This window comes from Amblyomma americanum, chromosome 1 (assembly GCF_052857255.1).
Source record: "Amblyomma americanum isolate KBUSLIRL-KWMA chromosome 1, ASM5285725v1, whole genome shotgun sequence".
NCBI lineage: Eukaryota > Metazoa > Arthropoda > Arachnida > Ixodida > Ixodidae > Amblyomma > Amblyomma americanum.
This window is the reverse complement of record NC_135497.1, coordinates 264,765,586-264,786,632: the sequence shown is the minus strand read 5'-3', so window position 1 is coordinate 264,786,632 and position 21,047 is coordinate 264,765,586. Positions and strand designations below refer to the sequence as shown.

Here is a 21,047-nt window from a genome sequence, read left to right as displayed (position 1 = left end):
CCTATTGTCTATTCTTAAAGATTATCTATAGACAGTCTATAGACTGTGCAGACAGAAGTCTGCAGCTGCCGCGGTGGCTCAGTGGTTATGGCGTTCGGCTGCTAACCCGAAAGACGCGGGTTCGATCCCGGCCGCTGCCGTCGAATTTCGATGGAGGCGAAATTCTAGGCTAGGTTGGTGAACATCTATGCATAGTAGTGTATCGTGTAGGGTAGATCGGTGAACGTCTATGTATAGTAGCGTATTGGATAGGTTTCGTAGTAGGTTGTCAGTAAAGACCGCGTGGAAAAGACAGGCACAGGGAACGAAAGGACACGACGCAAACGAGCGCACGAAGAATGCGATGTATTTAATGATCACCTACCAAGAACCCCTATGTTTAATGATAATCAACCTGATTTGTCCTTCGCGCGGACCTTCACGTTGTGTCCTTTCCTATGTGTGCCGTCTTGCCGCGCACCGCAACTGATTTAGACGCCTTTAGCCAGGACGTGTCTGCGAAAATTAAATTCTTTTAATAAAGTCTCATGTAGCTCGTTCTGCGATGTTTGGAACACTTAACTCGCGTGGCGCGACGATAAATGTCTCGAAAACGCATCGCGGGCTTCTGCAGACGACGGTTTTAAAATTCCTCGTCTTCCTATGTGTGGGTGTACCGAGCCAATCGGCCGACCATATCCCGGCATTCTGTGGCTGCGTCAGATAGCACGATGAGCTCATCGGGCTTTACTCTTCTCTGCAGGATCAAATTATGGGCTGGGCAACGGCAAAGTGCAGTCGTGTCCTTGAGCCCAGCTGCGACGGTGCAGGCCATGGTGCTGTTGAAGATGTACATGGACGGCTTCACTTACTCCCACATCAGCGAGGCGGCCACCGCACCGATAAGCACGCAGTACACGTCGTTTAACCTCAACGAACTCTTCATCACGTTCCTCAATATACTGACGGAGTACAAAGTGGTGAGTACGCTCTCCGATAACAACGGCCCGACGCTGAAGGACATTGACGAACCGCCTAATGCCGGGGCCGGTTGAAGATGTCCTGTCAAGCGTGCCTAAAGTCCGGGGAGGTCGGGATCGGCATTTATTTTCCTGCAGCAGCCGTATGGCCGGCAGGATCGTAATACCACGACGACGGGCACGCGCACACTTGGGTGCCTCGATGGGCAATCGCGGAGGCGAGCGGACATCCGGCACCCTAGCGGATGGATAGATGGAAGATAGGAGCGTCCCCTTTCAAGCGGGGAGGTGGCAGTTGCCGTAATGTTGGGCTTTTTTCCTTTATATTTCTTTAATTCGCTGTTAGCAGTCTGTAAATTCGCTCTCCTAGCGGTCGCGCCGGGAAAAACCTAGAGGGGAGGGATACAGAGGGAGAGAGCAGAAAGGAAGAGAATCCAGATGAATGAGCTAGAATGGATGGATTAGGGTGAACCCTTTAAATCGTGTTGTGGTTCAAACCACCTAGCCATCACTTGTGAAATTTTACTCTTGTTTTGATTTTAGCCACCAATCAGATAACCTTCACTTGGTTGCTTCTACCCGCCTAAAATTTTTCCTTCACTGTCCTTAAACCCCAATGCATTTATTAAATCAACCCCGCTGCTTTCCACTGCAGGTTGAAGGCCTTTGCAGAAGCAGAAGCAGCGCGCACTGCGGTTGTTTCGCGAAACACTGATCGAGGACAGTTGGAGAGCTTATTTAGGGTGAAATTCTCGGTAAATAATTCTTTGACCCCACCTTGGGTACAAGAAAAATTCGGAGGAAACAAGCTGCCATGACAGGCGCAGTCTCATCGCCGACCTCCACTTCCTATATTCCGAGGGACTGTATAGCTCTGCCTTTAAGGTATGACGGAATAGCGTTAATGTCTCTCTTGAGTGAGCTGGGGAACTATGCATATTACTTCGCAGACAAGCCCACTGTCGGATAAGGCAGGCAACGCCTCTCTTTAACCAAGTCAAACAAACATGCATCGAGGTATGCAAACATGCATACGGATAGCGTGTCTGACACTCAGCTTAAGAGGTCACAGGTTAGATTCCGTTCTAGTTACCTCTATTTTCTTTTCAGGGCAATTAAATTACAATCTTATATGTTTAAGTGACAATTGAATCATGCTGCGAAGCTATGCTCACAATTTATCTGGTGTTTTAAACACTTTTCAATTCCGCAGCTCTATGTAACATCAGAAACTTTTTGAGCAATCCCGATTTTCTCTACACACCACCGCCAACTACGTCGAGGGGTTCTCCGCCGAATGGAACCCCTCTAACACAATCGCGCTACAAGCGTAGCTGCTTATAAACCGTATGCTGTTCGCTGTAAATATGAAGTGTTCTAAGTTATTGCGACAAGCGATGACTTAGCTGAAATTAGAAAAATAGCTGTGCGCCCAAGTAGTATCATTGGGTGCCTGTCTTGAATATGCGACATGCTCTCCGACGCTCCAAATCGAAACACGGATCCGTATCGTCTTTTGCTGCTTTTAATTTCTTGTTTAGCGGACTGCAACTACAGGAACAAAAGGGATACATTGTCGACGTGCAATAATGATGCGTGGCTACTTTCTATAGGTTTCTTAGCATTTGTGAAACACCCTCGCTTGATCGTGCCATCTATGGTAAATGAGTGTAAGCGGAGCTAGTGAAGAGTTTAAAAAAATAAGAATCCATTCTGTAAATATACAGTGAATGCTAATGTATACCAGAGTTAGTTACAACGAGTTAATTTTTACGCGTGTGCAATTATCTATTTTTTTTAACACAATAGCGTTAAAGACACCGTTACGCAGAAGTCCGGTGTTGGCGGCGGCGTCGTTGTGAGCGAAAAATGGGGTAGCGTAAGGTGGTCCATGTGGCCAACCCCCTATGAAGCAACATATGTTTACCATCTACACAATCTGCCCACCGGATTGTGGGCAAACTGACCTCCGTGGCAGGTGGATGTTAAATTAATGATTGATTTCGATAGATTGCTCGAAAAGAGCAACTTGGGTGTCACAAGCCCCACCGGTGGCAGCGTCTGCCATCGCCCGACAGTGGCGCATCGCTTAACCGCTGCACCAATGAAGAAGGCGTTTTGTGAGCACTCACAGGGATCTTTGAATGTAAGGTCTAGGATGACCAATTCCGCATATACTCCCATTAACTCATTAACACTATCGTATCATATCGTTACGACGGAACGTAAGTGTCCTCTCCAATTTTTTCTCTTAGTCATTGTTTGTCATGTTGTGGGTTATTTGGAAATGTTAGTATTGATATCGCAGGTTTATTTGTAGGCAGAGCTAATTTTGAATGATCTTAAACCTTTTTTATGCTGTATGCCCGACATCGTTATTTTGTCTTATGTTTTCTAATATTCTGCTCAAGTGCGTGGGAGCACGACTGCATTCCTTATTTAGAGTTTGCGAGAGACGGTGTAAGCCAGGTTTCAGCCCTCGAACCTTACACTACCTTCCATAAAACTTGAACGTTGCTTTTTGAGAAAGATGGCTCGCACTACCAACAAGACAACTTCGGCAAATTTTTCTGCCTTCTGCCTGTGGCTCGGCGGCCCACACGAACTGTGTACCAACGCGCGTGACGCGGTACAGGGGTGCGGCAATCATGAATAAGTCGGCTATGAAGCGGCGGTAGTATACACATGGACCCAGAAAGCGTTGGACACTTTTCTTGGTTGTAGGAACGGGAAAATCAGCGACAGCCGCAGTGTTCTCGGGGTCGGGCTTAACACCATTGGCACTCACAAAATTACCAAGAAGCTTCAACTCTTTGTATTAAATGTGGCACTTCTCGGGCTTGAGCGTTAAGTCGGCCGACCGAAGGGCATCTAATCCAGTGCGCAGGCATTCAAGGCGTACAGCAAAAGTTTCGGCAAACACGACATCATCGAGTTAAACCAAACAAGTTTGCCACTTGAATCCAGCGAGGACTGTATCCATCATGCGCCGGGAAGTTGCCGGCGCTGAACAGAGCCCAAAAGGTAGCACTTTAAATTCGTACAGCCCGTCGGGGTTAACTAAATACGTTTTTTCGGGGTCCCGCTCGTCTACCTCTATCTGCCAGTACCCGCTCTTTAAGTAAATTGAGGAGAAGTACTGGACGCGATGAAGTCTCTCGAGCGAGTAGTCGATACGGGGCAGCGGTACAGACGTCTTTTTTAGTGATGTTGTTCAGCTTCCGTTAACCAACACAGAATCGGAAGGTCCCATCCTTTTTCTTCACCAGCATGGCAGGTGACGACCACGGGTTGCTTGAAAGTTTAATGATTCCACCAGAAAGCATCTCCTTCACCTGCGTTTGGATCACGTCACGTTTCATCGATTAGATACAATACGGCTGCTGGCGGATAGGGCTGGCATCGTCGGGCGTAATGATGCGGTGCTTCAGAAGAGCCGTTTGCCGCAGTTTCGACGAAGACGCGAAAGAGGTAGTGTATTCGATTAGGAGGGCACGGAGTCCTCGCTGCCGAGTCGCCGAGAGGTGCGGCGTGATATCAAGGCCGTCAAAGGACGGGCGCACAGGTTCAACAGCTTCAAACGCAAAACATTCAGAAATCTCCGGCAAGGGGCCAGCGAATGCGATCGCAGTTGCACGAAAAAGATGCCAGGGTTCGTCAGTGACGTCAGCCACAAGGACAAGGTCGAAAATGGGACAGTGCGCTTTCGGAGGTCAGTAATAACTGTATAATCCCGGAGAAAATCAACGCCAATGATACAGTCACCGGAGCAGTCTGGTAGAACTGGGCAGCTGACGACAAATGTAGAGCTGCGAATTTGGACCCTTGCCGTGCACAGGCCAAGCGGAGTTGCGACATGTCCGCCAATCGTTCGGATATGCGTGCCAGACCACGGCGTCATTGCCTTTTTAAGAAGCGCCACTAGTTTTCTGCTTCAAATCAAGAAATCAGCGCCAGTGTCCACCAAAGCCCTAATCTTATAGCCGTCGAGGAACGCGGGTGTATCCAGCGAGAATCCATTTTCGAGTTCAGTATCTGCCTTCGACGCCTTTAAGTCACGGTCGGTCGCTGTTCGCGCTGTGGGGGGGGGGGGGGGGGTATTGTTCGCATCGACTGCCAGGGGCCTCGCCCCTGGAGATCGCTGACTTTAGTTTTCCCGGCGGGGGCTTGGCGGCCGGCGATGCGCCATCCGGGAGGAGCTTTGGGGCTGCGTCGAAGGTCGGCGTGGAGACGGAGATCGGGACTGCCGCTGGGAAATTGTCGCCATGCGCTGCTGGGGCACGTAGTCTACTATCTCGCGGGGTCGGTGACTAAATGAGGGGGGGGGGGAGGTGAGCAGATCATGTAGACGGGAAACTCATAGAGTCCAAGGTGTCAGTATCGGCAAGCCGCATGCTCTCTCGCGCTGAAACAACCTTTTATACTACGAAAGAGGAATGCCTCGCGGTTGTGTGGGCAACCATCAAATTTCGTCCTTACCTCTACGGCCGTCCGCTCAAAGTGGTTACCGACCAGCATTCTTTGTGCTGGCTGGCCAATCTTCGCGAGCCATCGGGGCGCCTAGCCCGATGGAGCCTCCGTCTGCATGAATTCGACAGCACTATTGTGCACAAATCTGGCGAGACGCACGCAGACACTTACGCACTTCCGCGCACACCCGATGAGACCATGGAGGACGAGAGTTGTTTTCTTGGAGTTGTCAGCGACTTCGACTTAAGACACGACAGCGAGCTGACCCAGACCTGTGACCTGTCATTGATTATCTGGAGGGCCGAGCTGCTGACGTACGTCGACAGTTTGATCAAGTCGGCATCGATCTTCGGGGCCCATTTCCTTTGTGATAGGCCGGTCACAAATAGATTATAGTCGCGACTGACTACTTAACAAGGTATGCGAAAACTAAGGCAGTGCCGCGTGGCACGTCATCTGAGATCGCCCAGTTTTTTTATGCAGCAAATCGTGTTGCGTCATGGTGCACCGTCCCAAATAATCACTGACCGATCGAAGCATGGCGTTTACGGTGCAGCTCATGCGTGACGTGTTTGAGCTCAGTCACAACAGTCATCGCAAAACCACTGCCTATCACCCACAGACGAACGGTCTCACAGAGAGAGTTAGCAGAACAATCTCCGACATGATCGCAATGTGCATAGACTCGCAGCACAAAACCTGGGACGAGATTCTCCCGTACGTCACGTACGCCTACAACACGGCCACCCAAGAGACGACCCGCTTTACACCATTTCGTCTGGTCTACGCACGTGACGTTCAGACGATGCTGGATGACATGCTTCCGTGCTGCACTGATAACCACCCGCTCATGCCAGACGCCGAGCAGTTCGCTCAGCGCGCCGAAGAAGCACGTAAACTGGCCCGTATTCACATTCAGCGGCAGCAGGGCACGGATGCGCGCCGCTACAACCTCCGTCATCGGCATGTAACATACTATCCCGGCGACCAAATTTGGATGTGGACCCCGCTACATCTCCCAGGCTTGTCTGAAAAACTTATGTGCTGTTACTTCGGACCTTACAGAGTTTTGCGCCGTTTCACGGAAGTGACCTACGAAGTTATTCCAGACGGGACTGTGCAGCCTCAGCGTCGCCCACTCTGAGGTCGTGCACGTAGGCCGCATGAAACCGTATTTCACGCGGTAAGGGTAGCACGCTTTGCGCTCATCTAGTCGCGTGGGACCACTTCGCCCGCCTTCTTTGTCCGTTCTTTTCTCGTGCTAATATTTGTGAGAGGGAGTAATGCCCCCTTGTGTTCTCAGGTGGCGCAGGAAGCCAACGACGAATAGTGTTCCTAGATATGCTCCAGCAGGGAGCAGAGTTGCGCGACTGTTTTCCTCGCACCGCTCGTAACACTTCGCGGAGCGGCGATCACGTGATCACGCTGACGTATTTTGTTCCAAACTGTGTCTGCTCATGCCCAACACATGAGCTGGAGGGGGACAGCCGCTCCCATCTTGAGCAGAGTCTCCTTTGTTATCCGACTGAGGGGGTACTGTTAAGCCCCGACAAGGATGAGAAGGGGTGCTTCTAAACGGCCTTCTCATGAGGCTCCTGCCACACGAGAAGCAGCTTTCCCACAGAGCTTGGAACAAAATTGCGGACCTTCGCGCAACTCTGCTCTCTGTGGGAGCATATACAGGAACACTAACGATGACGAAGTGTAGCGCGCGGGTTAGCTGCCGAACTCTGTCTTCTGTCTGTGAATTTTGTCGCCCTGTCTTTCGTGACACTGTTTATCTACTTATATTGTAATATCTATTTTTTTAATCAATACTGCAGCCCAATGGCTAAGGAGGGTGGAAAAATCAGAATAAAAAACAAATAAGTAATGTTAGTGCAATACAGAAAATAAGCGCTATCTGACATGGAATTAACAAAAAAACACCTGGAAGCAGCGAAAGGCAACGAACGGGGCGCGATATAGGATTATTTTTTTTTCTGGAAAAGTAAAAGTGCTGATAGTTAGTTTTGTGCCGAACAGCTTGTTTTACTGGACAAATATACGAGTAAGCAGATAATCCCACTGGTTGCGCACGGATACCTCTACATGGCCCTGGAGTAGCATGCCAGGCTGAGAACCAGCCAGACCTCTCCTGTTCCATTGAAGTCCCTCCCTCCCTCTTCCTCCTCTACATGCCAATGAAAATACAAAAAAAAATTGGAACATGTCTATGATCTAAATAATGTGCCCAGGTTCGTTCAGGAGCTCTGTGCGGCATTCAGCATCACGACACTGTTTTCTTGAGAGACGAGGACGAAGGCATAGCTCGCCCGCTTGCACACTAACAGGCACACATACACCCCGGGCACTTGCAACCTAGAGATGACAAAATGAACACCAGCGTCCTACTGTGAATTCCAGTGCGACAGCCCTTGTCGGCGCCGAAGCACACGGCAGAGCAGGTACCGCCCGGTCACCGGGTTAGGTATCCGCAAGCAACCGGTTCACGGTCATGTCCCGGATACCCGGAGGCTGGTACCAACAGGTCACAGTGCGTCGGCACGCCGCCTGGCTACCGGGAGGCTGGAGCCAGCGGGCAGGGTAGCGTGGTGTTGCGCGGGCAGCCAGACCCCTGACCTCAATGCCCGGCCAGTGAAGGCTAGCTGGCCTTGGGGAAACGCCAAGCTCCTAAGGACGTCCCGCCACTCAGCCACACACTGCCTGAACTGTCTCGAAGCCGAGCTCCAACGTACCATCGTGTACGCGCACCGGCTCGCCCCGCACGCGGCCACTTTTGCTGTCTGCCCGGAACCTATAGTGGCACAACCCACTTCAACACAATGTCAATCCAACAAAAAAAAGAACACACGCCCTCGGAGCCCAACACCATTGTGTGGAGCATGGCGTCATTCCAATGCCTGATAGTGCCCACGAAGATCGAGTATTTGAAAAGGCTGGTGGTGTGGTAAGGATTGTCGTTAGGCTGTATTCATGAATGGAAGTGAATTTCGGTTATACCTGGAAGGCTTAGTATGCAGTACGGGAGTCGTTGACCGCTAGGTGGGGCTTGTGTCGTGGCGTATCGCGCAAGTCGGCCCGAAGAATGCAGTGATGACACATTAGACACCTTTAGCATAACGTGTACCGTGTTACCGTGACCGGAGTACCGGAATCCCGCACATCGACAAGTATGCGTTGATTGGTCCCGATGCGGAAGGCTAGCGCGCAGCTAGCCACTGTAGCGCATACAGTGGATGGATGGATGGTTGGATGGACGGACGGACGGACGGACGGACGGACGGACGGACGGACGGACGGACGGATGGATGGATGGATTGATGGACGGATGGATGGACGGATGGACGGACGGACGGATGGAAGGGCTGAACAATTCAAATCGGGCGGTGGCTCAAGCCACCTAGCCATGACTTATGAAATTTTACTCTGGTCTTGATTTTAGCCACTCAGATAACCTTCGCTTGGTTACTTCTACCCGCTTAAAATCTACTTTCCCTTCACTGTCCTTAAACCCCAATGCATTAGATGCCTTGCAGTTGCCCACTGCCTTGCAGCTGCCGAGTACCTGGCGCCATCTGTCGGCCTCTAGGCTATCTGCACATGCGCAGTGACGGTGCGTGGGCTCCCGGTACTCCGGTCAGGGTAGCGGTAATACGGTATGCTAAAGGTGTATATTAATGGGGGCAGATATTGAGCTTTAGCTTTTTTCCGTCTATTTCGAGTAAAACTTCGAGACACGGACACAAGAAAACCACTGGACACAGCGCTACTGGCAATATTTTTTATTCAAATGCTTGTTACATACACATTCACAACAACACAATCACACGCCTCCTGCCAGCATTTTGAGCGGAACACTAACACGCAAATCGCGTTCGATTTTTCGAAGAAACCTGTCTCCGTTACAGACAACCCGATATACATATCTTTCACTTATGAGTCTAGTTTTTAAGACGCGGAAAGATTCCACTAGCTCCCGCGTCACCTGCTTGGCACAACATGACTGCACTAGGTAAAATAAAAATGCATAGCGCTAAGCACGAGGCCGCGAATCCTTGCCGGCGCCTCGCATGCTAAAGTCAGCGTAATTGCTGTTGCAGCCGTTTTCCTGCGTTAGCATCGCAATGCTGTGCTCCTTCATTGAACATCTCTTCAGGCCTGATTGAACACGTGGCTATTTGTTGGAAGCAAAGTGACTTACCCACTGCTGATCGGTGATTACCACCCGATCTTCTAGTTTGCTGGAAAGCATTCCTGAGGGAGGGTGGTTCCGTTGGTATGAATTGTAGTACTCTATTTCGCAAGCCGGCAGCTCATCTACCACGATGAAAAAAAAGAGGAAAGAAATCCTACACAGAACTTTTTCTTTAGGCATGAATGGATGTTTTAGATTACGATACAGCCGGTTATATCTACCCTGCTTTCCTTAATTTCCATCAAAATCTCTCTCTGCTCCATCGCGCTTTCTGCTTGTGACTAAGCCGATGTCTGTAGAGTGTTTCAGTTGGCGCCTTCCTGCTGCGAACGTGTATACCCGTGGCCTGTTCATCAGAAAAGAGGAGGAAAAAAATTTCCGAAGGGCAGCTAGCCGATTTCATACCCCAGTTTTTGGCGTTGGTACCCTCGTGTGCGGCGTCGGTTGAAAGGGTGCCCTTTCTTACAGAATACTACGAGTAACCGGCTTTCCCTTCCCCTGACCCTTTATTTCGCCTTGTTTGGTATCGGGTGGACGCTCCGTATGCGAATGTATTTGTACTACGAAGCACTTAACGGTTTGCCTTATCGCGTAACTTAAGTTTCGTGTCACTTCTGGACGAAAACTGGGAAAATGAAGCACAATTGGAAAATGCGCGCATTTAAATAAGGCCGAGACTACTGTGCCAGCAGCCGGCAAAATAGCCCGCAGGGAAATTTGCCGGCAGTTTGACCCGATTGCCTGATTCCGGTCACATCACAGCTCACAGCCAATGATACGACACTGACAGAATTCTATTTTTCCACCTGTTTTGCTGGCAGAATACCCTGCACAAAAAGCTGCCGGCAGATGGAATTCAAATCTAGCCCAACGAATCTCACAATGCTCCAGAGGAAACACATATTGATTTGTCCTGATTGATTGATTGATTGATTGAGTGAGTGATTGATTGGACAACTTTTACGTTGTTTGGAGGCTCGCGCTGTGGTATTCTGAAGAAATCAGTTAAGAGCCTTGCAGGCGCACCCAAAACGGAAGTTCTTTGTTCGAGAGCAAGCGCCGGCGCCTCCCAAAGGTGCCGCGGTTGGAAGGGGCTTAGGACGGCGTGGGGAGAGTTCAGCTGTACTCCGGACGCCGAACGACGAGCAGCTAGCTCCGCTGACTGCTAGAACGCTCAGGGAGATGTGCAGTTGTTGGCTATTGATGCTTTCTACTTACTCTAAATAAATTCAGTGAGTTAAGTTTTCATGGACTGGATCAAGTGTGATAATTATTGATTAGGCCATCGAACAGCGGCAGTGGCGCACAGTTACAACACTAATCGCAATGAAGAATCACACTGATTGCCACTCTGAAAAATAGAATACAGAAAAATCGCTCGCTTTTTCTTTACAGCGCTTCATGCAGTGACACCAGGACGTGTCGAGAGCAGAGATTGATTGATTGAATAACTTTTATTTCCATCAGAAAAGACGTTTCTCCCCGCCACCGACACGCAGCACTGCGAGACAGGGAGTTGCGCGTCCGCGGTTAGAGGCTGGTTGGCAGTCCTTGACTGGTAGCGGCCTCTTCCGCCGGATAGATGGTGGTGCGCTGAAGCTCAGGGTCCGGGCTTCTTAGCAGGGTCTCCCAGGCTTGTCTACTATCAATAATTTTGCCCGCTCCGGGAGAATATCGGCACTCCAAAATTATGTGGTCGAGGATCCTACTTTTGACATGTATTAAAAAAAACAATACTTCTCGAGGGCGGCTGCGTTTGTCACGTGATCACAGCGAGCTAATTAGACGGCACTGCCGACATTGTTTTTCAGGGGGTACTGCCAGCTTCCGGTAATATATAGCCACTTTCTTTATTAGGGCATGCCCAATAAATGCCGAAAGCAAGTAGCCTTATGGTTTCTTTTTCGTGCTGCAGCTGCTCGCAACGCTGGATATTTTCTAAAATGAATCAGTTGAGTTTATGCTAATTACAGTTTTTCGCATGTTAATGCTAATTAGTTCGTCTTATACGGTTCTGGCTAAGAGTAGTGGGTGGATCATGCCTGATGCCGCCATCTAGTAGCCATCATGGCCAGGTTGATGGTGGACCGGCAGACCATATATAGCGCGCGCGCTCATTACAGGGCTCTTCACGACTGGACAGCACTGCTTTGCAGATTTAAGGGTGTCATTTGTGGAATGTACTTGTTTTGTATATTAGCTAATATTCTCGATGTACTTTTTCCATTTCTTTTTTTTTCATGAACGTGTGTTAGCCTTGCTAGCTAGGGCACCCATCGGACTACTAAGAAATTGCTTGCAAATCGTGGCTCGTATCCAACTCCTGCCTTGTTTATCAATTTCATTGCAGTGCTACAGATGCTACAAACGCACCAACTTCTGGCACTGGACCAGTTCTACCCGCGTCATTGTCTCTACTCAGACAGAAACAGTGCCTGAGGTAAGCCTGACGCATCGCGAGCAAAGTGGCTGATACGCCATCGCGTTCAAGCACTACAGACTGCTAGCATATACACACCGGAATGTGCAAGGAGATTGATCGGGTCGTAATGACAACAAATCAGGGCCATTGATCTGTTGCAGAGCCCCCCTTCAAGAGCAATGTCCCTCCGTTAGTCAGTTGTATCCTTCTATAGGACAATTCTGCCTCCCTACGTTCTGAGTGTGTGAGGGTCAGAGATGCCGGAGGACGTCGAATAGCGACAGAAGTACGTTTGGAGGTCAAGAATCGCACATTCAGCAGAGCTAGTGCTCACCCTCTAGGGAGGCCTGAATAGGAACTCGACTCTATCGCCATGAATTCCCCTGCTGTTCCCACTCCTCTTTAGCCTTCAGCTCTCACAACCAGTTCCCGATAAACAAATTTCCTTTCCCTGCATCGCATCTTGCCCATCTTTTCTAAGGCAGAGTAAGATAATCTTCCCGGACACGCTACCCGGAAATGTGGTTTATCTCGGGTAGCTTCTTCTCTTCGTTTATATTTTCACCTACAGGTGTAACAATTGCTTTTGTCCTTCCTTAATTGTAATTGGTTTTGGGGGAAAGGAAATGGCGCAGCATCTGTATCGTATATCGTTGGACACCTGAACCGCACCGTAAGGAAAAGGATAAAGGAAGGAGTGAAAGAAGAAAGAAAGAGGTCCCCTAGTGGAGGGCTCCGCAATAATTTCGACCACCTGGGGATCTTTAACGCGCACTGACATCGCACAGCACACATGCGCCTAAGCGTTTTGCCTCCATAAAAACGCAGCTGCTGCGGTTGCGTTGGAACCAGGGAACTCCGGATCAGTAGCCGAGCGCCTTAACCACTGAGCCACCGCGGCGGGTAATTGTCCTCTCTTATAGACATGTTAATTAACATCTAATATTGCTTTGATGCTCTTGTGAGAAAGCGGTGCAGGTGGAGGCCTATTATTTTTAATTTTTTCATTGCAGCCACAACACACTGTTACTACATAGTAAAGCCCATTATACTTTGCGACACGGGCCGGGGAACTTAATTTTCATTAATTTATCCCTCCCATCGTAGTATCTACCACTGCACTGTATGTATCTCCATGAGCCATTCAGTGACCACGGCTGGCGTGGGCAGCCCTACCCTGAGACTAAAAAAATAGTCCCGCTCACAGCGCTATGAGCGCGTGAGACACGGGTTGCTTTAAACAGCCTCTGTAAAAGCTCCTTCTGTGGGTCTCAATTTTGCTTTTGCAGAGTGCCCTGAAGACTCGGACGTAATTGAAACTCATGTCGAGACTCATACCTTGACGTTTGAGTTTCGTGCATAAAAACTCTGCGTGTTCGGTGCTTTGTTTGCATTTTGACACCACCTGCTTTATTGTTGATATTGTATTGATGCTTAGTGAGCAGTGAATCGGGAAGCGCTGCTGCTTTAAAGGGCGGCTCTTCGTTAGAAATACATATTGCTGCAAACAAATTTTATGTTTCTTTTTATATTCTTATCGCCGTCGTCACGCGGCTTTTATCAGTGTCTCTTCGTTTTGCGCCATGGAGATGGGGGTTTGATCCTGGCCGCGGCGGCCGCATTTTGAATGGAAGTGAAATGCACAAGGCGCCCCTGCTCTGTGAGTGTCAGTGCACGTAAGAACCTCAGGCGGTCTGGTCTACATTAATTCAGAGCCCGCCACTATACGGCGTCCCTCTTAGCCCATGTGTCAGTTTCGTATGTTAGACACCACAATATATAACTCGTTTGCAGCAGCCAACTAATCTAAATTATTCTTTCGCAGTTCTCGCTGTGGAGATATCTCGGCACACGGGAGCTTGCCGATGTGGAAATAGTCGTGCACTGGGAACACGCTCCCGAACAGCACGCATCTTTCAAAGCGCATCGCATGATCCTGGCCCTGCAGAACGACGTCTACAGGGCCATGTTTTTTGGGCACTTCGCCAGAGAAGATCGCCTCACTATTATGGACCTGCATCCGGACGGCGTTGAAGGGCTGCTACGGTAGAACCTCCCCTCGCTAACGCTTCATTTATGTATTTTGCTCAAAAGCACTTGACGGCCTGTAATTCGTATTACATGCAGAAATATAAGCTTGATTATTTTGCAGTGTATTCTAACAACATCTGTAGAGGGGCCATCGAATTAACATGCAAGTAAAGAGGGGAATGCGATAAGTTAACACTTCATCACTAAAACAAAATTTGAAATGCCATCTAAGAAACCAAACATAGAAAATACCGAGAAAGAGAAGAGTATCAGGTCTCTGTGCTGTTCGTTAGGCGCCAAACAAGGCGAAGTACGGCTCTGAACCCTGAGTCCTCCAAGCCTGCTTGACCTGCGGCCCACACACTGGACTCATCCACAGTTACCATACTGATTCTATGAGACTTAAGCTCGCTGCCTGCTCCGTTATTCTCTCTAACGGCCCTGCTGTGATCGTCCGCAGGCATCCCTATAAAAGTTGTAAGGTCACGTGATGACGTTCTCCATTACACTGCCATTAACAGCCATAGATTTTTGCCGTGTCCTAATCCATGCATGTTCCAACCAGCAAATGTCGCATTCATAACTTGGTTAAAGGATTACTTATTGGAAAGGTCTTTTTCCTTGGCGATATTTAATCAAGGGAACGACGTTTGGGCGAACGGCCTGCTTGTTTGAGCACTAATTCCATAGCATGCTGGTTACGGTACCCTGCCACCCAGAAACCATTACTGCCCACAACCAGAGCTTTGCCTTTATGTTTTATCTCAATAGACTACAGGAAGCGTTTCCTGCTTCTCAATCAAATAAGAATAAAGTGGGACGAATCTGTTCCACTTTTGTTTTTGTAAAACGACAAGGGATCCTGTTATGCTCACCTGCTCTGCGACGCAGGTATTTCTACAGTGAACAGTTCGAGGTGGAAAGCGTTCACCAGGCGACCTGCACCCGCAGCGCTGCAGTCAAATACATGGTGCCTGAATTGGCAGCCAGGTGCGTCGCATACGTGGAGCGCTATATGGAGCCCGATGACGTATGTCCGTTTCTGGACTACATCCTGACGATGGGCGAAGACGGCGTGGACGGGTGCGGCAAGGCCGTCCTCCACAACAATGGCCTCTTCGTTCTCGCGTCAAAGACGTTCGAATCCTGCCTGCACTACACCGCGAACTACATTCTCGACAACGTGCACAATGCACCCGAGATGTCGGTGCTGCAAGCCGTCCACGCCTGCGGCCGCAGGCAGTGTATCGAGAGAGGCAAGGTTGACGGAGAGGCAGCTGGCCTCCGTTCCGCGGTGCGGCCTTTCTTCCTCAAGCTCCGGTTTCTCGTGCTCACGGTGACCGAGTTTGTTCGCGGTCCTAACGTGTGGGGTATGCTGAACGCCGGGGAATCTCTGGCCATCCTTTGCAACATCATCGAGGAGGACTCGCTGCCCATGCCGGCTGATTTCTGCACCGTACGCACACAGCGCGTTTAGTGGCGGAGTCCGTTGATGGCACGCCCCAGTGCAAGTCGGTTTTATGAACAAAACGCCGTTTCATTCAGAAAAGCAAGGACATGTAATTTACAGTCACAGAAATTAGTGCTTGGAACGGAAACGCGACCTTCGGCGAGGCCTGCTTGATTAGTCCTTTGACATTTTCTCGAATTTTCGACTTTAACGTTCGTTTCGCATTGTAAAATGTCTAAGCGACTAAAACAATATGAATCAAGAAAGCGGGTTAAACGTTTTTGTTCCTTAAATCTTGGTACCGCAGTTGAATCTCACTCGGTCATTAGATATATTTTGTTTAGCACTCGTGCCTCATCGTGTTCATAATTGTCCGGCTGCATCGTTAAGCTGTTTTTCAATAAAATTTTGAAGACACCCAGTAGGCAAACTGGGGACCAGTTAGTTGATGGTGATTTAGTGGACAGAGTGTGAGTGCGAGGAATATGAGGATGAGAAGCACTGACCCAAGCGCGGTGTGTCTGTCGTCTCGTCCTTTTTCATGCGCTGCCTTTTTTTCTCATGTAATGCCACATGCGTGGTCCAAAAGCTTTTTCCAGGCGACATTAAGAAAATTCTCTAGCAGTGTTGCCGGGTTGAGCAAAGCCCTGGCATTGCTTGCCTTCTTGTACTCTAATCCTGTCTTCGTGCTCTGCGTGGCTGCCGCCGAATCACACACAACTTTCTGCGCCATCTCCCAGCACGGGCTGTCCTTAAGGAGCAATGACGTGATAATTGCAGCAACACGTGCTGCTACATGAGGCTGTGGGATGACCACGTCGCCCTCGTTGAAGTAGGTCGTGGTGAAGACATACTGATCTTGGGAGTTCTACTTGAAGCTTTGGGTGTTGGAATATGTGTAATGTTACTTAGATCGTCGGCGCAGAATAAAAAGTAATGCTGCAACCCAATTTTTGAAAATTTATTTTAGATATCGCCGCCACGGTTGCTCAGTGATTATGGCGCTCGGCTGCTAACCCCAAAGACGCGGGTTCAATCCGGGAGCGGCGGTAGAATTTCGATGAAGGCTAAATTGTATGCGGTGTGAAACGGTGTCTCAGTATTCGTGCGTACGTGAGAAGGGCAAAAAAAAACAGGAAACCGATCGTCAACGGAGTTCTGTTGCGTTCCATTTAGTGTGCCTTCTCGACGGAAAGTCCTCACAGTGCTGTCTTCTCCCATCTCAGGAAACAAGACGACTCCGGAGAGCGCTAAATGCCAAAAACCGGAGCACGAAAAAGAAAGCGTGTCTGCGGCCATGGTTGTTTGTTCGAATAAGTTCACTCGGTAGGACCACTTTCTTCCTGGTAGTTATGAGTTTACCTTCTGAGCACTGTTTAATGTCGCATAGTTGTCCTGTGATCAAATTTCGAACTATTCTCCAAGGAACAAACTGGGATGTCGTATAGAGCTCAGAAACTTCTGATGAAGCGTATAATAATTTCTTGTCTCTATTTCTAAACGCGTATCTCGTATCATTTATTTCAGTCCCTAAGCAAAAACGAACAATCAGGCAGAACAACAGCATGGGCGAACACTGGGCGAAAATTGGCAAACATTGGCATGAACGGCGGTCCTACATTGGCATTTAGGCAAAGCGCTACCACTTTGACACATTCGTCTCACTTTCAGGCCAGTTTTGGGCCAACGTTCGGCCAATCTAGGAGCCAACGCAGGCCTGGCGTTCGTTCCGCGACATGGGCCTGTAAAAGCCTCGAATTGGCTTTCTAGATTTCGAACACTCGCATCGAGCTTTCAAACATTAACAGCCAGCTTTCAAACACTTGTATCCTGCTTTCGACAATTGGCACATGCAACATAACCCATTGCCCAATGACTGGAACTGTGTATGTACCATTCAACCTAGCAAATATTCATAAATGAGGGCGCCTAATTCCGGAAAAAGACCGGTTTATTGCATCGAGTTGCAAGGATCACGCTTCTAGCGCACGCAGAATGGCTTGCGCTGCTACAAGTAATCCTGGGAATTAATGGAAAGGAGGACCCAAGACCACGGTGGCAGAGGCTGTGGGAAAAAATTTATTTTTATCATATTACATGGAAGTGCATACACAATGTAGCTTTCCGAGGTAACAAAGAGCCAAATGCGGAGCATTGGGAGGACCGGCTAACCAGCAGTCAGCTCAAGGTCCAAAGAGACCTAGTGAGCCACGCATGCCCGATGGCCACGGACAGTGACGCCTTGGACTAGGGGCGCCAACCACGCTCAGCCTGGAAGACATCGGCAATCTTCGGGCAAGCAGCAAGACTCCTTTATTAGAGCAATAAAGTTTATTCACTCACTTATTTTCAGGTGGGCTGCGTGCTGATGATTCAGGTTGGACAACACAGCTCGGCAAGATGCTGTAGAACGGCTAAGACATCTATAAAGTGCTTAACGGAGCTGTCTTCCTGTGAACTGATCAGTAATATCTGAAGCAATTGTAGCACTCCTCTTGCAAGCCGACTCTTCCACTACACTCCGGTCCACCTCTTGCACGATGACCTCACAATGCTTCGAGCCTGCAAAGAGAGATGATGTCACGGTGAACCTAAATATGGCCGTCAAAAGACAAATGCAGAAATGATTAAATAACACTGAATTTTGTGAGGCACGGTCAGCGTGAAAACACTCGACACAATTTTACAGGATACTTTGTAACAAGTGGCACCGCATTTTTTGCACAAAGTGAAAGAAATTTAATTCGCCTTGTACCAATTTGGTGATTTTGAGTTTAATGCGCAGTTTCGCACCTCCAGATAGATATTCAATGTGAAAAAAAACAAAGTTATGTGATATTGAAAGGAATTTGATGCAGAATTTTGTTTTAGTTTAACTACGGATCTCTAAATTGAGAGCGCATTTTTTATTCGAGTAAAGATGCACAGGTTGTAGCATTTCCTCCATATAGAGTCGAAACAGTTTTAAACAAGGGTAGTTTTTTTTGATTGGGTTCCAAAAAAATATACAGGATGTAAAAAAACTAGAACACCTTTTTTTATAATCCAGCTGTTTATCTTAGTCGCTTTCACTGCATGTAATACAGATTGGAAACTGACTTGAAAACCAAACAAAACACTCGTCTTACATTCCAGAGTAATGCCTTTTTTTTATTGAGAGATAACTTGGCAAAAGCTTTAACCATAAATTGCGGATTTCCTATTGCACCTGCAAGTGTGTTAGCCAAAGAGAAACAGCGCGGACGTAGTACACATATCCTCACCGACTGGTCTGTAGTGGAACACAAAACAGTTCCGATTCCTCTGCTGCATAAGCTGTACATGACAAACATATTCCTGAATGCATCGGATGTCAGGTCACATGAATTCAAACCTGCTGTTCGACAATGTAGCGAATGTTCGGTGAATTCATTGCACCAAAGACGAAAAATAAAGTTCTTACCATTCGGGCAGATCTGCACTGAGCACGACGTCAAGCCAGACATTTGGCAATGAGAGCAAGTACATAGAAGTCGTCCTCGTGCTTCGTCTCGTTCTCTGTTCCTACCGAAAAAAATAAAGCCGCATGTAGTCAAAGCAACACTTACTCCTCAAATCACATTAATTTCCGAACGTATCTCGAGATAAAATATTTGTAGTACTTACAAATAAGATATTGCAGGCCAGGGAAGGAACCGCGTCGGAGCTCTTCATATAGCATCAGATGTGGGTTTTCGCTTGCCCAGACTACGAATGGAGCCAGCTCGAGTATGCATGCTCTTTCGTCGCGCTGGTTGTGCGGTTGGACGCCCGCCGTGCCAGACAAGGCAAGACGCGTCCAGTCATGTATGTGTCGTGGCGATGCATAGCGCTGTGACGAATGACAGGGAGACAACGGTGATGTGGGAAGGAGGGGGTGGTGGCTGCAGGGGGTAGAGCCATTTTTTTACACAACTTTTGTGGTCGCAAAAATAAAGTTTCCAGCTGAAAGGTACAGGAAACAAAATCTTGCCGGAGGGGGGGGGAGGGGGGGGGGGGCGAACGGTGCAGCGGGTAGCTGCGCACGGGAAAAACAGCTAGGACAAAGTGAGTAAAAAGAAAATCGCTTCGAGTAGTAGGGGTTAGCACCCTGCCTTGAAAAGAGCATGTCCGGGAGATGAGTAGGGGAGATACGAGACTTCAAAAAGGGGACCGGGGCCGAAACAACTGAGAGAGTTTTGGAATTCTCGGAGAATGAGTCATAAGCAGTTTTGAAGGCAAGGGTGTGGAAAACGCGGAAGCGTCAAAGTATTTTTGTAAAGCCACAGGAGAAGCATCGTAAAGCAATAAATCAAATATTATGCAAGCAGATTCGCATACGGGACATGTGGAAAACAAGCTAGGTTAACATGGGCCTAACACCATTTGGCCGTAGAATTATTCGCTGGTCGTCGAAGAATCCTCAAACTTTTTGTTGGTTTGGAAATTTCATGCAAAAAGCTAAAACGAACAAAACTGTATTGAATAGTGGCTCGAAACTATTTCCGATGCTTTTCATCGATAAAGGTATTGTTCGAAAGCAAAAAAAATTAATTTTCGAGCAAATAAGTAAAGACGTCCACAAGAGCTATAGCCCTCAATGAAAATTACGCAACAGAACAATAAAATGCACAAAAAACAACATTTTGAAACTTTATGATCTGCAGAAAAGGAAGGAAAAAGCAAATCGAAAAACACAGGGCAAGGCGCGATCACAGGGAACGACGTACGGAAGCGTAGGAATCTCTCACCGCGTGATCGCGTGCGTGTATGAAGCGGCGAGCTAATATTTCACGCGTGCGCCACTTATATGTCTAAATTACGAGGCCACTGTTTCGTTTCTGGGCGTTACCATAATTGTGCACAAAGTCGGCTTACGGAATGCACTTGCACTAAGTTATTATGTTTTATTTAGAATCTCTATTAAGCATACACCCACTGCGCAGTGTGGCAGTGAATTCTCTAGAGTGATGCAAAAAGCGCTTTTTTAATTAAAAAAAATTATGAAATGAAAGTCATTTGATTTTTTAGAAGGAAGTCCTCTTTTGCTGGTTTCCAGATAAGCAGAGCGTACAAAAACGCTTTCAAATACATAAATTCCAAAAAAGCCGGTTATTCTGCCCAGAAATCGGACAAAGGCGACAGCGTGAGCTCTGTCTGTGCACTTCTAAAGAAAAAAGTATATTTCTTTATTAGCGGCTTGGCTAAGCCATATATAAATACAGAAATCGTTACAACAGGGTCATGCCAACACACATTCGTTAATTGCTAAATTTACGAGACATTCTTGAAGGAATCTTAGTGGTTAGTTGCAGCGAACGAACAGAACAGAAGTCGATGGCAGCAGCAGCATTGTTATAAACCAAGCGAATGCGTTTGGAATGCTTCCGAATGCGTTTAGAAATTGTTGCGAAGCACCTTAGAACTCAACTGATCAGCGACGGAGCCCGCGGCAGACGCCGCCGTGCCGAGCCCCGACGGCGTTGACATATACTCCTCCTTTAGTTTTTCCTGTACGAG

The 21,047-nt window shown here is 48.3% G+C and overlaps 1 protein-coding gene across 1 annotated transcript; it reads left to right on the top strand.

The window, feature by feature from the left end:
- Positions 1 to 758: 758 nt before the first annotated feature.
- LOC144096863 (BTB/POZ domain-containing protein 6-B-like) lies at positions 759 to 15,607 on the top strand. Its single transcript, XM_077629710.1, has 4 exons — positions 759 to 959; positions 11,978 to 12,067; positions 13,875 to 14,095; positions 14,972 to 15,607. The coding sequence occupies exons 1-4, from the start codon at positions 813 to 815 to the stop codon at positions 15,555 to 15,557; spliced, it is 1,044 nt and encodes a 347-aa protein (XP_077485836.1). The 5' UTR covers positions 759 to 812; the 3' UTR covers positions 15,558 to 15,607.
- The last annotated feature ends 5,440 nt before the right edge of the window (positions 15,608 to 21,047 follow it).